The sequence below is a fragment of the Quercus suber genome, unplaced genomic scaffold (genome assembly GCF_002906115.3).
Source record: "Quercus suber isolate HL8 unplaced genomic scaffold, Cork oak 2.0 scaffold_34, whole genome shotgun sequence".
Taxonomy (NCBI): Eukaryota; Viridiplantae; Streptophyta; class Magnoliopsida; order Fagales; family Fagaceae; genus Quercus; species Quercus suber.
The window spans coordinates 1428550-1444485 of NW_027069499.1; the positions used below are offsets into that span (position 1 = coordinate 1428550).

The 15936-nt window shown below is 37.0% G+C and overlaps 1 protein-coding gene across 2 annotated transcripts; it reads left to right on the forward strand.

Annotated features, from left to right (window-relative positions):
- Positions 1-591: 591 nt before the first annotated feature.
- LOC136066394 (zinc finger BED domain-containing protein RICESLEEPER 1-like) lies at positions 592-4794 on the forward strand. 2 transcript variants are annotated; one of them, XM_065770663.1, is made up of 4 exons: positions 592-1008; positions 1963-4096; positions 4200-4281; positions 4384-4794. In XM_065770663.1, the coding sequence occupies exons 2-3, from the start codon at positions 1966-1968 to the stop codon at positions 4268-4270; spliced, it is 2202 nt and encodes a 733-aa protein (XP_065626735.1). In that variant the 5' UTR covers positions 592-1008; positions 1963-1965; the 3' UTR covers positions 4271-4281; positions 4384-4794. The 2 variants fall into 2 exon arrangements, with proteins under 2 accessions (XP_065626735.1, XP_065626736.1); XM_065770664.1 differs by lacking the exon at positions 592-1008 and adding an exon at positions 1190-1262.
- Positions 4795-15936: the final 11142 nt, after the last annotated feature.

A 15936-nucleotide genomic window follows, 5' to 3' on the forward strand; every position in this document is an offset into this window, starting at 1 on the left:
TACAGGCGAAAGTATCCATAATTTCACCCATATTTCGCTTTTTATGAGAGAAGGCGTCATTTAAAAAAAAAAAAAAAAGGCGTCATTTGAATTTAAACTCTCAACTTTTGGTTAAACTTTTTAAGTTTATCCCCTTGAAGAACTTAGGCTGGGGCTTTGAAAGTGTTGCTGATCCTTTTTTTTTTCCTTGGGCTTTGAGTAAACCCCTATATCTGCAAGTAGGGGTGTCCAGCGGGTTAAAGACCCGACCAACCCGCCTAAATCCGACCGACCCGAGGCCCAGCGGGTGGACCCAAAGTCCAGGGTGGGTCGGTTGTGGGTCTTTCTCTAGTAAAACTCGATTAATCGGTTCGGGTGGCGGGTTAATGAGTTAAAAACCCGTAGAACCCGACCCGACCGATTACTTAAGATTAAAAAAAAAAATATATATATATATACCAAATTGCAGAACACATGAAGTCTGAAGGAGAGTCTACTGATTGGACTTTTGGAGTTTGGTTACTGCTCCACGCTACTGCAAGTCTGCCATGGTGATGGGACTAAAAGTAAGACTAAACCACTCATATTTCTCAATTTTCACACAAAAAAAAATCTCTTTTGAAGATATGGAATGGGCTGAACGGCTATACTTCAAATCAGATGACAATTTTTCACCACTTCCCCATGCCCATGGTCAGCAATCTGAAGATATGGAACAGCTACCCCTCAAATCAAAATCCAAATCAGAATTTTCCCACTCCTTTCTCTACTCGGCTACACTTCAAGACTCTCAAGTCTCAAACCTCATCTCTCTCTCTCTCTTATAAATGGGTATTCTCTTTGAGCTTTTATTTTTCTCTCTGCTCTCTAGTCTCTCTATAGATTTCTAACTCTCTTTTTTATTTTGAAACAAACCAAGTCTTTTGCTCACTCCACCGGGTTGCTGTTGCCGCCGCCTCACAGCCCACCTGACTCCACCGTCTTCACTCCACGGATCTTCTCAGTCTCGGCTTCCTAGTCTCAGATCAGGTAAAAAAAAATTTCCCTTTTCATCCCTCTCTCTCTCTTTTATAAATGGGTATTCTCTCTGAGTTCTTACTTTTCTCTCTGCTTTCTACTCTCTCTACTGATTTCTAACTCTCTTTTTTATTTTGAAACAAACCAAGCCTTTTACTCACTCCACCGGGTTGTTGGTTGCTGTTGCAGCTGCCTCATAGCCCACCTGACGCTGCCGTCTTCACTCCACGGGTCTTCTCAGTCTCGACTTCCTAGTCTCAGATCAGGTAAATTTTTTTTCCCTTTTCATCCCTCTTTTTCTGTATTTTGTGATTGTGTATTTGTGATATGGGTTTATCATTTTGTTCAAATGATTTATTTTTTGATATGTAATAAGAATGATATGAAAAGCAACTTAAGGGATCTTGTTCAAATGATTTAAAACTTTAAGATTAGGGACCAAAACTGAACAATAGATTGGATTCAATCATTCAAAGATGAAACCCTAATTTTTCTTTATTTGATTTGTTGGTCTAAGACTTGATTTATCTCTTTTTAAAGATGGAACCCCTAATTTGAGTGTGTTTGTATCTGTTATCATTTTTCGGAGACTTGAGTTATCACTTTTCTGAGTGTGCTTTGTGTTTATTTTCATGTTTACTCTTTATAGACAGACATTATAGTTAGTTTGATTTATTATTTTAGCTTGCTCTGAGTGTGATTTGTATCTGCCCTGTTTTATTTCTTGTTTTGTTTTTGTTTTTGTTTGTTTGTTTTTATTTTTTATGATCAATGTACTTGTATCTTCACTGTAAAAGAAGAACATGAACCCCTGTTTTAAAAAGATAAAATCCAAACACATTTTTATTATCTTATCTGCCTGTTTTATTCCTTGTTTTGTTTTTTTTTTCCATGATCAATGTACTTGTATTTTCTTAGGATTAGTTTTTTTTGGTTGTTTGCTAATGCATACTTTTGATTCTTTAGGTTATGGAACCCTTTAGTGATGCACCCCCTTCCCAAACAACACCTACTGCACAAACTGAATCTGTTGCCCAAGCTGTACCCCCTTCCCAAACAACCCCTATTGCCCCTCCAACTAATGCTGAGGTTCCACTTCCACCTAGAGGTAAAGGCAAGGTGTGTAGTAATAGGAAAAAGTCTGTTGCTTGGGACCATTTTGAGAAAATAGATATTGGTGAGGGTCATTTTAAGGCTGTTTGTAATTACTGTCAAAAAACTTATCTAGCTGATAGTAAGGGGCATGGTACTGCTAATTTATTGAATCATACTCCAGTTTGTGTTAAGAACCCTAATAGAGATACACTTAAAGGGCAACAAACCTTAGCGTTTGAACCCAAAATGGATGGGGAGGAAGGGTTTCAGCTTGTGCCAACAGCCTTTACTGTTGAGGCTTCTAGAAAGGCAATTGCTGAAATGGTTATAATAGATGAGTTGCCTTTTAGGTTTGTTGAAGGGTATGGGTTTCAAAGATATTCGACAACCTTACAACCTAAGTTGCGAATTAGGGATATTCCATCTCGTCAAACTGTGGCTAGGGATGTGATTGGCATTTATGGTGTTGAGAGAGAGAAACTAAGGGGGGCCTTGAAGGGTCGTAGGGTGTGTCTTACTACGGACACATGGACTAGTATTCAAAATCTGTGTTATATGTCCCTTACAGGTCATTTTATTGATGATGATTGGAAGTTGCATAAGAGAATTTTGAATTTTTGTCAAGTGGAAGACCATAAGGGGGAGACTATAGGTAGAAAGATTGAGATGTGTTTGCGTGAGTGGGGTATCAATGGCATATTCACTTTAACAGTGGACAATGCTAGCTCAAATGGTGCCACCATTAAGTTTTTGGAAAATGTAACTAAAGATTGGGATGGGACTATTTTAGGACATGAGTTCTTACACATGAGGTGTTGTGCACATATCCTAAATCTGATTGTGGGGGATGGTATGAGTGAAATTGATGCATCCATTGTCAAGGTGCGTGAAGCTGTGAGGTATGTCAAGTCCTCACCAAATAGGAATCAAACTTTTGTGGGTTTTGTTGAGAGATTAGGTATTGAGTCTAAGTCTCTTCTTTGTCTAGATGTACCAACTAGGTGGAACTCTACCTACCTCATGTTAGAAACCGCACAAAAATTTGAGAAAGTATTCATACGAATGGGCTTTGAGGATGATAGTTATTCTTCATACTTTATGAACAAGGAGAATAGTGGTGGTATGGGATCTCCTAGTGGTTTTGATTTCCAAAATTGTAGGACATTTGTGGGTTTTTTGAAGCTTTTTTACAATGCCACAAAAAAATTTTCAGGTTCTTTGTATGTTACTGCAAACACCTTTTTTGATGAGATGTTTGTCATTCAAGAGAATATTTCCCATTTAAGTAAATCTCAAAACCACCTCTTGAAAAACATGGCAACTAAAATGAAATCTAAGTTTGATAAGTATTGGGGGAAAGGGGATAAAATGAATCATCTCTTGTATGTGGCTGTGATTCTTGATCCAAGAAAGAAGTTGAGGTTTTTAAAGTTTTGTTTTTCTGAAATTCATGGGAATGAAGTGGCTGATGTGATGGTTGAATTGGTGAGGGGTTCCTTGGTCAAGTTGTATGATTATTACTGTCGTGTTGATTCACCAAATGTACAAGTACCAAGTGGGAGTGAGAGGACACACATAGAAGGTGAGTCAATTGGTTGTAGTGATCCATATGCGATGGTTAATTCTAGGTTTGACCGTTTCTTGGAGGCTGAGCAGTCCATAGGGTGTAGCAATGAGATTGACAAATATTTGGCTGAAAATTGTGAAAATAGAAGGGGGGATGTTAAGTTTGAGATATTGGGGTGGTGGAAGGCAAATTCAGATAGGTATCAAGTGCTGTCCAAAATAGCTAGGGATGTGCTGGCTGTACCTGTGTCTACTGTTGCTTCTGAGTCAGCCTTCAGTACCGGAGGACGCATACTTGATCCATTTCGGAGTTCACTCTCTCCACTCATGGTTCAAAATCTTGTTTGTGCACAAGATTGGCTTCAAGCCTCGGTTCCAATATCTTTTCGTAAGTCAAAGGATGAGGTAGAGGCCTTGGAAGATGAATTTCATGATTTAGGTAAAATGTTAACTTCCAAAGTTTTTGTCTATTAAGTGCTATTAAATGTGTCTTATGCAAATGAAATTTAATCTAATAGCTTTCATTTCTTTCTCTTTTCTAGTTATACGTCAAGCAGCAGCAGGTGGTGGAAGTTCAAGCTCAAGCGGTATCTCAATTACTATTGATGACTAATCACGAACTGGGTAAGTTTCTGCCCTTACTTTTTGGTTATTGCTATTCTGTATTTTTTGGTCTTGTCTTTATATTTTCTATTGATAAATATCTTTTTGCCCATTTTCTTGTAGGAGGGACACATTTTGTATAGGAGGCAGATTTTTGGATACAGATTGGAAGTTCTTTTGGACGTATAGTGCTTTTCTAGCTTATAACTTATAGATCAACTCTTGCTTATAGGAAAGAAAACTTATTAGGTTTATATGCTTTCTTTCCTATTAGTAATGGACTAAACTATAGAGTAGTTGCTCTTTAATGCTTTAGAAAAGCTATTTTTTGGAAATACTTAGGTATTTCATAATATTGTAACTAATTATAACTAGCTACTGCCTTGGTAGTTTACTGCCTTACACACTTGCAGTAACTATCTTTCTGCCTTCTTTGATTCTTATGGAAATATTGCAAGATGCTCATATTGCTATACTTGTGGTGTGGCTCACTGGCTGTGATTGAATTATTTGTTAGAATTTGTTTTGCTGGCTTGTGTAAAAGTTATGTTACATGTATGGAATGGTTGACACAACTTGGCAGGTTTAATAGGTTGAGATGTGCTTTTGTGCTTATTAGACTTTTTTGATTTGTTTTTGAATTTTAAAGGTACTGCCCAGGTCTTAATTCCTAGGCATTATGAAAAAATTCTTTCTTGTATTGTGTGTGTTTTTATGTACTGCCCAATGCCCAGGTCTTAAGGGTGTGGCATTTTGAAAATGTCTTTTTTTGTATTGTGTGGTTTTAACAGGTGGTTAGAATGTGATATTATTAGACTTTTTTGATTTGTTTTTGGATTTTAAGGGTACTGCCCAGGTCTTAATTCCTAGGCATTTTGAAAAAATTCTTTCTTGTATTGTGTGTGTTTTTATGTACTGCCCAATGCCCAGGTCTTAAGGGTGTGGCATTTTGAAAATGTCTTTTTTTGTATTGTGTGGTTTTAACAGGTGGTTAGAATGTGATATTATTAGACTTTTTTGATTTGTTTTTGGATTTTAAGGGTACTGCCCAGGTCTTAATTCCTAGGCATTTTGAAAAAATTCTTTCTTGTATTGTGTGTGTTTTTATGTACTGCCCAATGCCCAGGTCTTAAGGGTGTGGCATTTTGAAAATGTCTTTTTTTGTATTGTGTGGTTTTAACAGGTGGTTAGAATGTGATATTATTAGACTTTTTTGATTTGTTTTTGGATTTTAAGGGTACTGCCCAGGTCTTAATTTCTAGGCATTTTGAAAAAATTCTTTCTTGTATTGTGTGTGTTTTTATGTACTGCCCAGTGCCCAGATCTTAAGGCTATGGCATTTTGAAAAATGTCTTTTTTTGTATTGTGTGGTTTTAATAGGTGGTTAGAATGTGATATTAGGTGTTTTTATGTGCTTGCTAATTGTCCAGTTGTTATCAGTGAAGTACTGTTTTTATGTGCTTGCAAATGTTTTTATATCAAACATTAAATTTGTACGGATAAAAAGGCCTGTAGGCCCGATAGATTTAAAGTTGTGGAATGGAATACAACTTGAAAGCCCAATTTGAAATGAAGGATGAGCCTGTACCATATATTTACATGAGTCAAAGTATCTAAATCTTTGTTAAAACGAAGCCCATTAATTTGGGCCCAAAAGGCCTATCAAAAATTGGGTTAAAATTAAAAAAATTTATGCAAATTCACAAGTTCAGCCCAATTCGAAGCCCAAGCCCAATTTGAAGCCCAAACTCGCCAAACCGATGAATCCGACCCGTTAAACCGTTGACCCGAACCGCCAGGTCTGACCTATGTATTGGGTCTGTTGCGAGTCACAATTTTGCTAACCCGATCCAATCGGGTCGAGTCCGGGTCAGGCCCGAACCTGACCCGACCCGACCCGTGGATAGCCTTATCTGCAAACTACTAAAGCTCGGCCATGCTTTGGACAATAAGGCCCAATGCAGCAGAACAAAAAGGGGCCATAATAAGAAAAGATCAGTGGCTCCAAGTCTGACACCAACAGCCTAAGATGTACATGCAGACATGCACGCCTACCCAACAAACAAGAACGTAAATGAGGCCCAAGCTTGTATTGGGTCCAACTCATTGAAATCCAACCTAGGAAGGTGCAGTTTGGTTGGAAGGGGAGTGAGATTTGAAGAAGTGGCTGTCCTTCACACACTTTAATTAATTTGTTTGTTGGGAAACACATTACACAAAGAGGGACAAGAGTAAGACAGCCACAGTATACATAATACTTGTCATGTCTTTCAGAAAAATGGTCTTTTACTCTTTATTTTTAAAATATCCAGCAAATTATTTCTATTAGCAAACCATTTAATATCGAGTCCCTCTTTTGAAATTTTACTTTTAAAAAATCGAGTCTTCTATATAACTCAATTTTTACATTTTCGAGTTATGTGTAATTTGTGCCACTCTGGACCGAGTAGACGTGGCCTTTCGTGAATTAAAAATCGAATTAGAACTCGATTTTTAGAAAATCAATCATTTGAACTTCTGTTTCAACAACTTCTCAATTCAGTTAAAGTTAAAGGTGTTTCCATCCCGCATCTGCAAAATGAATTTGAGACAACAACCTAGCCTATAGGTCTTGGCTTGTCTTGTTGACCCAAAGCTGATGTTGGAACTTCTTCTAATCCTGGCTTTCCAACTGGAGTTTACTTTGGCAATGCGAGTGACTTTCCCCTTTTTTGGGATTTCGTAGTTTACTTTAATTCCTCCAATTCCTTTGGTTTTCTAGCCTGCTTTGTGTTGCTTGGAAATGGCTAAGCCTTTTTTGAGAGGCTTTCACCCTGAAAACTTAACTAGACCCCGTTCCCTCTATGTCCATTCAATCTTAATCTTGTTGCATGAATGCATTGTAAGACCGGGGATGCCCTCAATGATCCCTTCCTCTTCCATAGAGGCTTTCACCCACACTAGCACTAGTATTCCATGGAGAATTTTTTTTTTTAATCATTACTCGCTATTAGTATTAGCAAATTCTGGAAAGAAAAAAAAAAACATTAGAAACACCTGAACCTCCCTTTCCTTCAGCCGCGTCGCCCCTTTCTTCCTCCTTCAAACACGTGTGAACCGTGTGTTGAGAGTCACCGTGAAATCCCCAAATCCTAACCCGTGAAGCCCTAAACCAGAGAATCCTTAGCTGAAGAAGGTAGATCGAAATCCGATTTGACATCCATAATCCCATCTGTGTTTCCTCTCACTGGAGAAGTGAAGGTATTGTTTTTTGCGATTTTTATTAAAAATAACTTTATAAACTATAGACGTGGTTTTTGAATGTACTCTTTAATTGATGATTTTTTAAAATGTTGACCATTGATGATTTTTGAAAAATAATTGATGATTTATTTAAATGTTGAAATATATAATGAGTTAAACCTGACGAAGAGTTAGTTCATGCTGTGTTGTTTAATGTCAGGTGTCGGCTTTGTCGATGCATTTGAAGCTCTATTCTTAACATATCTCTTTGCTGCCTTTGAAGAATTCCATTGTGTTTGTACTTTGTTGGGCTAATGATGTTTTGTTAGCTGGTTTGTTTCAGTTGTTGCAGTTGATTGTAGTGCTATGTTTATCGGTATCTGTTATATTGGTGTTGTTCAGTAGTGTCAAGTGTGGCAGCTTGTATAGGCGGGGCTTGTTTTGGATTTCATTATTGTTCTTGTGTATATCGCTGTGTGATTAATAAATTTTTCATTCATTAATTAAAAAAAAGGCTCATTTCATCGTTTGAAATTAAATTTCTAGTCTATTAAACATAATAAAAACAATGGAGCTTAGTAATAATTTTATTTTAATACAATTAATTTTATTTTAATGTTGATTTTGCAAATAATTTAAACAAGGTTAATATCTCCTTTTGGGGTGAATACTTAAGTGTAATTTTGTTAATGTCTGGCTGAGATCAATGTTAAAAAAAGGGAAAACGTTATTAGCATTATCAAAAAGACAAAACCAAAATTTGGGTAACTTGATCAAAAGGGGAGGATATGAAAGATTGGAACTTATCATCATGAGGCATGATATTTAACCAATTGTACCAACCCTTTACCATGTTACCATGTATAATCCTAATGAAATGGTCACTCCATTTCACAGTTATGAACTTCACTTTCAATATCTTCAAAGTAACATACTCCTTCAGATTTGTAATTTTTTTTTTTTTTGAAGAGAGATTTGTAGTATTTTTCTTGTTTCACATGGATTTATTGATGTTGTAACATACCCCTTAAGTGGCCTGTTGTCTTATTGACCTGTAATTTGTGCTATATCAGGCTTTCATGCTAGTTTACTTATTAGTGACTTGTTCTTTTGTAGAATTCAATAATATCAAAAGGATACGAATTCTTGCACATTGATGGTACCACAAAAGCTGGTGACAAACTTAAGATTGTTAATGTAAGTGTTGTATATGATAAAATTGGTAAGACTTTATTTTTTTGGGTAAAAAAAAAAAATTGATTCTCATGTCCCTTTTATCTTTAGGATTTCCAAAAAGGTGTTGGAGCCCCCATATTTCTCTTGACATCTCAAGTTGGTTGTCTACGCCTTACGCTAACTAAAGCATATCATGTGATTGTAGTTGATACTGCTTGGAATCCAGGTGCTCTCTATATCTGAATATTTGTTTTTTGTTTTGTCTTTGAAAAAATTTGACGACTTTGACAAACACACCTTGTGAGTTAGACAAAAAAGCATATGACGGATGAAGCATTTGAAATAATCATAGCAAGGATACTTTATATACAAGTTAAAATGGTGGTCAAATGAGCTGTAGAAAGATTTCTGAAAAAAAGCCAACATTCCAAATTGAATGTTCAATAAGTGTATAAAACACTATGAACGTTTAGACCCTCAAAATACAAAATACCAATTCAAGCTTAATATTAAACAATGTATGTGCAGAAAATGAATATAAGCTTATATCAAAATTGATAAACAATCTAAACTAAATAAATTCACATCCACATCAGAAATTAAATGGTAAAGATTAAGGGAAGAGAGATGCAAAAACAAGGACAACGCAATGATGTGTTATCGAAGAGGAAACCGAAGCCCTTGGCGTAAAACCTCTCCGCCGTCCTCCAAGCGGTCAATAATCCATTAAAAAATGAAGTTGGGATACATGAACAGTAAAAGACCCTCCAAGCCTAATCTACCTAATGTACCTAAGCTCTCCAAGCTTCTTGCTCCAACAAGTTGCGGCGAACCTTTATCTTTTCTAGCTTACCGGATTCCGCTATAGCCCATAGCATCAACTAATAACTATTGGTCCCTTCCTAACTGCTTCCCAAAGTACTAAATAGCCTTCTTACAGATGTGGGTATGGTGAGAAAATGATTTGGTTAAGAACATCTTAAGGATGTAACAATGGAGAGGATGAGAGTAGAGGAATTTGAAAAGTCTCTATGTAAAGATTGTGAATGAATCAATTTTGTTTTTCTCTAGGGTTTCTCTTTCAAAATTCTCTCTGGAAACTCTCTACATTTCGTGGGTATAAGAAGTATTTATACTGGGGTGAGAGTGGAATGCGAAGAGTCAAGTTTTTCAACATAGGGCTGGCTGGTGGCTTGGCCTCGCGACTTGACTGAGTTGCGAGTTCAAGCCGTGAGCTAATAGAATGGCCAAGCTAGACTTTTTATCCTATAGTGCTTCAGCTGGTGTGATTGTTCATCTTCTTTGCACGCTTCACTCGTGTGCTGCAGTTGGCGACTTGCCAGTCGTGAGTTACCCGCGAGTCCCAACCGCGAGTCTCTGCATCCTTGCAAAATCTTGAGCATTTCTTCACACTCTCTCACTCACTACCCTTACATGATTCCCACCTAAATACAAGGTTACTAATTGCTAAATTACAAGCAAATTTGGTATGAAATAAAGCCAATAGAATGGTTGATTAAATTCAACTTTACAATCTCTCCTTTTGGCTATTCCGTGACAAAACCCTACAACAAACTCTAGACTTAACGCGTGAGTTGGGAATAGTTGATCAAAACTCACTCACACCTAACTCTAGAATCTGTGAAGCTCTTGAACCATAAGAACAAATATCTCCTGAAACACAACAACAAAATATGATCATTGTATGCAGAAAACTTGTAATGCATATGGAGCAAGCACAATACGATCAAGCAAAATAAAAATAAGTAATAAACTAAGGCTTGACCAAATACAAACAATCACTATAAAAAGTTATCACAATGCTCATTCACACATGAAATGAACATGCGGACATGCAAGCTAATAAGCTCAATTGCAAAGTATCATTTGCATGTCTAACACTTAACCAATGCAACAACACTAAGAAATTGCATTAAGGATATAAAATCCAACAAAGGGCACAAGAGTGATGTACTTAAAGAAAATGCATGACATTTAACAACAAGTACTAAAGCTACAAAGTATGGGTACATAAACCTTAAAAGCTTACAAGAACAACAGGAACAAACCAGAAAATAAAAAAACTTATATATAAAACCAAGTACCAACAGCTTTGACAAAAGTAAGTATAGACACCATATCCACACAAAGTTTGTATATATATGTAAAAAATAAGCAAATGTAGACAGGACAACTCCCCCTTTCATTATGCACACTTCTCCTTCCTGTGTTGCTCTACCCCTTTCTGTATGCTATCTTTCTCCCACCTTTTGTCACGAATAGCTAAAGACTTTCTTCTAACTTTTGCTGAATAGCATCTAATTATGTCTCAATGGTTGTGAGTTGCCCTTGAACTTGGTTGTTGGTGGAGTAGAGAAGTCGTTCTAAACCAGAAATCCGCTGAGATACACTCTCAATCAAAGTGCTTAGCCTATCAACATGAGAACTAGGTACAGAAGAAGTGCCAGTCGTTTGCACAGGTGTAGCTGAAGCATGATCTGGTGGAGTTGCAAGTGTGGATGGTTCACTCTTAGGTTTTCTAGAGGAGTGAATCTTGCTTGCTTGAAGAGTTGTCATAGATATTGGTCGAGAACATGATATAATTTTTCCATCTGTTGGTGAACGAACACCTTCATGAAGCATAATCTTCATGATAAGACTACAAAAAGGAAGACAAGTTTAGGTCGTTGATCGAGCTACTGCTTTCCCAATGGACTGAAAGATGTGGGCACAGATGTTAATCGGTACGCCGATAATGAGATCACAGAGAAATTGTGCTCTTCCAAGATTGATGAAAGCAGTGCTAGACAGTGGGTAGAGACTGGAGAACATGATTAGTTTTAGAGTTGTCAGTTCAGGCAAAAATTGTGCAGTCCCTATAAATGAGCCTTTGCTTCTAACTTCATGATTAGGTCCAACAACTTGAAGAATGTCTTGTACCTGAAGTATTCTGTCATCATATGGAGTAAGGTCCACATTTGCTGGTCTGGTGATGCGAAGAACCTTAGCAATGTAGTCTGATTGATGGAGAATTCTATTCCTCTTACCCAACAATTCAATTCTACTCCAGTGTATCTGGCATTAGAGTATAATTCTTTAACCAATTCATCAACCAGGTCTTCAAAATTCCCGAATAGATCAGCCCAATCTTTTGATTCAAAAATCCCAAGGATAAATGTTGTTTCCAAGGAATCAAATCGTAGTATACGTTCCACAATTGTAGGAGCATCTATAAAAATTTCAGAGTAAGTCTATGAATCAAGAGGAGTCCTAAATCTCTCATTATTTGGGTCTTGAGACGACTGAATTGAGCAATGAGTTCGCTTAGCAACAGGCGTTGGAACATCAATTACAATGTCTTTTCCTTTAAAGGAATGGTGTGACATCTGCAGAAGAGAAGACACACAGCAGAGAACCAAAAGCAAATACCCAAGACACATACATCAACTTGATTAGCTTCAGGTTAGTAAAAAAATTGAATAAGCATTGGTATTCAAAGACAAATATCACTCAATCATATAACATGACCAAAGACAGTCCCAAGAAAACATTAGCAACACTGATGCATAGTGAATTTGAGAATGTAACCGATGATCAAAAATGATGATTATACAGTTATAGTTCAAAAGAAAGTGATCAATGAACATCACACAGTCACAAATAACTGTCATTGTGACACTGTACCATAAGCATGATATGTGCAAAACAACACAGTCACAAACACTAACTCAGAGCACAAACTCTAACCACAGAAACTAAAGCATGATATCAATCATATTTAGTATCCTAGAAATAAGATTAACCAAACCCAATCTCCCAAACTCTCAAACATAAACCCAGCCTATGTCCGAATCCACATATATCTCAAAACAAAACCATAACACACAAATTCAAGAAAACAAGGTTATGATTATGAAGAACTTAAAGAAAATGAGAAAACCCATACCTTTTTCTTGAGGATTGGTGGTTGAAATGATGCAAAGGTTGAGGTTTTTGAGAGTGACATGGTGAGTTTGAGAGAGATTTGAAATGGGAAAGACAATGAATAGTCACAAAAATTCGAGGGAAAACTGCCTTTAAAATGCAAAACACGTGATTTTAGCGACTGAGTCAAGCCACCTGCAAGTCGCCAGGACCAGCCACCAGAACACTTAAAACAAAAATTTGAAAAAAATTTCTAAGCGTTTTTCACAATTGGAAGGTCTATTTGCGAGGAAGTCGCAAGGTAAGCCGCGAAAATCTCTGTGTATCTCTCGCAACTAAACCTTCCACCCATGAACAAGTCGCCACAGTGAGCCGCGAGAATCATAAAAACCCAAATTTTGAAAAATAATCTAAGTATTCTTCGCGACTGGGACATTAACACACCAGTGAGCCGCAAAAAATCTCTGTATGGGCTCGCGACTAAAAGACTCAAAAATATTTTTGTGTTTGATCAACAAAGATTGAGCATGTGAAAACACATTTAATCAAGTACAATCACACAAATGAATATGGCATTTATTGAACATAGACATGTGTGATGTGTGTGGATATCAGAAATGAGATAGTCCTTAGTCTAATGTGAAGCTTCAATGATCAATTCAACCAAGACATACACAATTAGCACTAGATAATGTGATCCATCTCAATTCTAGAAATATGCATATATGACCTCCCACATGAACTTGATTACATTTCTTTGAAACTTTTCATTTGGCTCCATAAACATCATATCATTTAATCTTTTTGAATCAATACATCTCATGTGAGATCAATGCTTGAAATTTTTGATATTTCAATTTGATGAGACAGCCTTTGGCTTTTTGGGTATCATACATTTTATTTTTAGTCGCTTTCCCTTTTTCCTAGTCAAATACTAGTATGTGCGACAGACTTTTACAGCTCAATATCTCTTTTCATTTGGAGATTTACATTTGGTGAGCTCTTTAAGTAAAAGCAATAAAATAAAATAGTGGGAAGATATATAGGCATAAGTCTATGCATGTCTCAAGATCAACAAAACCATTCACTGATCATTCATGACAAGGTTGAAGATCTATTAACAATAGTCACATAGATTTCAAGATTTCTCCCATAATGATATGAGTGTATAGGAAACAAGCTAAAATCGTAGATGCACAAAGTCATTAGTACAAAGGTACAAGGCAAAACATGTTTTGAGACACAACTCAACAAAGTCGATCAAACTTTTTGATTTTTCTACTTTTTATGTGTTTTTGGATTTTTGATATAAAAGCAAGAAAAAATTGATCAAAAGCAACAATGTAAAAACATTTAAAAAGAAACAAGTAAACAACCAACCAATTTTCAACACAAACAAGCAAAAAACACACAACCAAGCATATACACAATGCATAGGAAGAGTTAATGTATGGACATGTTGTAATGTTTATGCATGAGTACCCTTCTTTACTCACACGTCACGTGCGTTTGGGGTGATATCCCTATAGGATTGAGTACGAGAGTTAGTATTTTCAAACCTTCTATTAAAGCTTTCTAAGCAAGTGGTGAATGCACTAATCATCTTCATCACGTCCATCACACCGAGATCTCTATTTCGACCTCTTGATGACTTAACAGCCCAAGCCCTCTTGTCATTTCTTGGTCCTCTTAACCTTTGATCAGTTGCATTCTTCAATACTCTAAACTTATGATAGTTTGGTTTTGTGTGTCCTTGAAGTCCACAATGATGGCAAAAGTGGTTCGTTCTCGAATTTCTTTGTGATCTTGGAAGAGATTTCCCTCTAACTTCAGGTTTGATCACTGATTGATTATGGGGCTTGTTCAACACCCTTTGGTCAGCCACGTTCTTCCTCTTTTCATCCTCTACTATCTTAGGTTTAGAGGCAGCCACTACAGGTTCTTTGACTTGCACAAACTTCACTTCTTTAGTGATTTTGATAGCTGAACTACTTTCTCTGGTATATCCCAACCCGAATTTGTCTGAGAATTGTTTTTGAGAGGAAATGACATTATCTATTTTCTTGGTGGAGACTCTCTCTATCTTGGCATTTGCTTGAACTACCTTAAGCTCAAGAAACTTTATCTTTGAATAGGCTTCAGTTAGCTTTCCATTCAGCGTCTCTATCTCACACTTTGCCTCCTTATGTCGCATCAGGAGACTTCTATAGTCCTCCTCTGCCTTCTTCATCTTTTTCACAGCTACCTTGGCCACACGTGCATATTCTCCTGATTTCTTAAGGAGTGAATTGAAGTTTTCTTGAAGTCCCTCTGTACTCTCATCTTCTTCACCATCCGATTCTTTTACAATTCCCATTGATTCCTCATCACTATGCTCCCCAAGCTCTTGTACAAGCAAATTCAAGTCCTCCGAAGACTCAACATGAGCAATGGTCATAAAAGCGGAGTAATTCCCTTCTCCGTCACAACTTTCCTCAGAATCAGAATTGGATGAATCTGAGTCACTAAGAGTAGTGGCATACGCCTTGCCCTTCGATTTCAAATAATTAGGACATTCTTTCTTGAAGTGTCCATGTCCGTTGCACTTGAAACAAGTGATTCCTTGTGTAGATTGGGATTCCTTTCCATCTTTCTTTTTGAATTCCTTTTTCTCCCTTCCTGAACTTTGGAATTTTCCTTTATCACCAAATTTTCCATTATTCTTGAATTTCAAGAATTTTCGAAAATTTTTCACAAGGTATGCAACATCTTTATCAACAACATCCTCATCCGATAAGTCATGGACCTCCACTCTTTCATTAATGGTCTTAAGAGCAAGTGATTTTCTCTTCCTTTGTGTGGGCAACGATAGTTCATAAGTCTGAAGTGAGCCAATCAGTTCTTGGACTTTGATATCATCAAGATCCTTGCTCTCTTTAATCACTGTCACCTTGGCACGAAAGCTCTCTGACAACGAATGAAGGATTATCCTCACAACTTTAGAGTCCTCTGTTTTCTCTCCCAAGTTGAACTTCCCGATGACTATTTCATTCAGCTTGCTATAGAAAGAGTCAAAAGACTCGTCCTCACTCATTTTCAGCTCCTCGAAATGAGTGGTCAGTGTCTGCAGCTTGGTATCCTTCACTTTCTTCGTTCCTTTATACGTGGTCTCCAATATCTGTCATGCCTCCTTGGTAATAGAAATGTGAGATATCCTGTGGAACTCTTTTGGAGACATACCACAAAAAATAGCGTTAAGTGCTTTGCTATTTGTATTAGACGCTGCAAGGGTTGCCTTATCCCACGTGGATTTGGCAGCCTCTAGCCTAGTCCATCCAATATCCACCGCATCCCAAACAGTTTTATCCATAGAAC

Excerpts from the sequence above, each read along its gene's own strand:
- LOC136066394 (XM_065770663.1), top strand. The coding sequence starts at position 1,966 with ATGGAACCCTTTAGTGATGCACCCCCTTCCCAAACAACACCTACTGCA. Across the intron at positions 4,097-4,199 it reads AGATGAATTTCATGATTTAG|TTATACGTCAAGCAGCAGCA; the intron begins GTAAAATGTTAA and ends TCTCTTTTCTAG.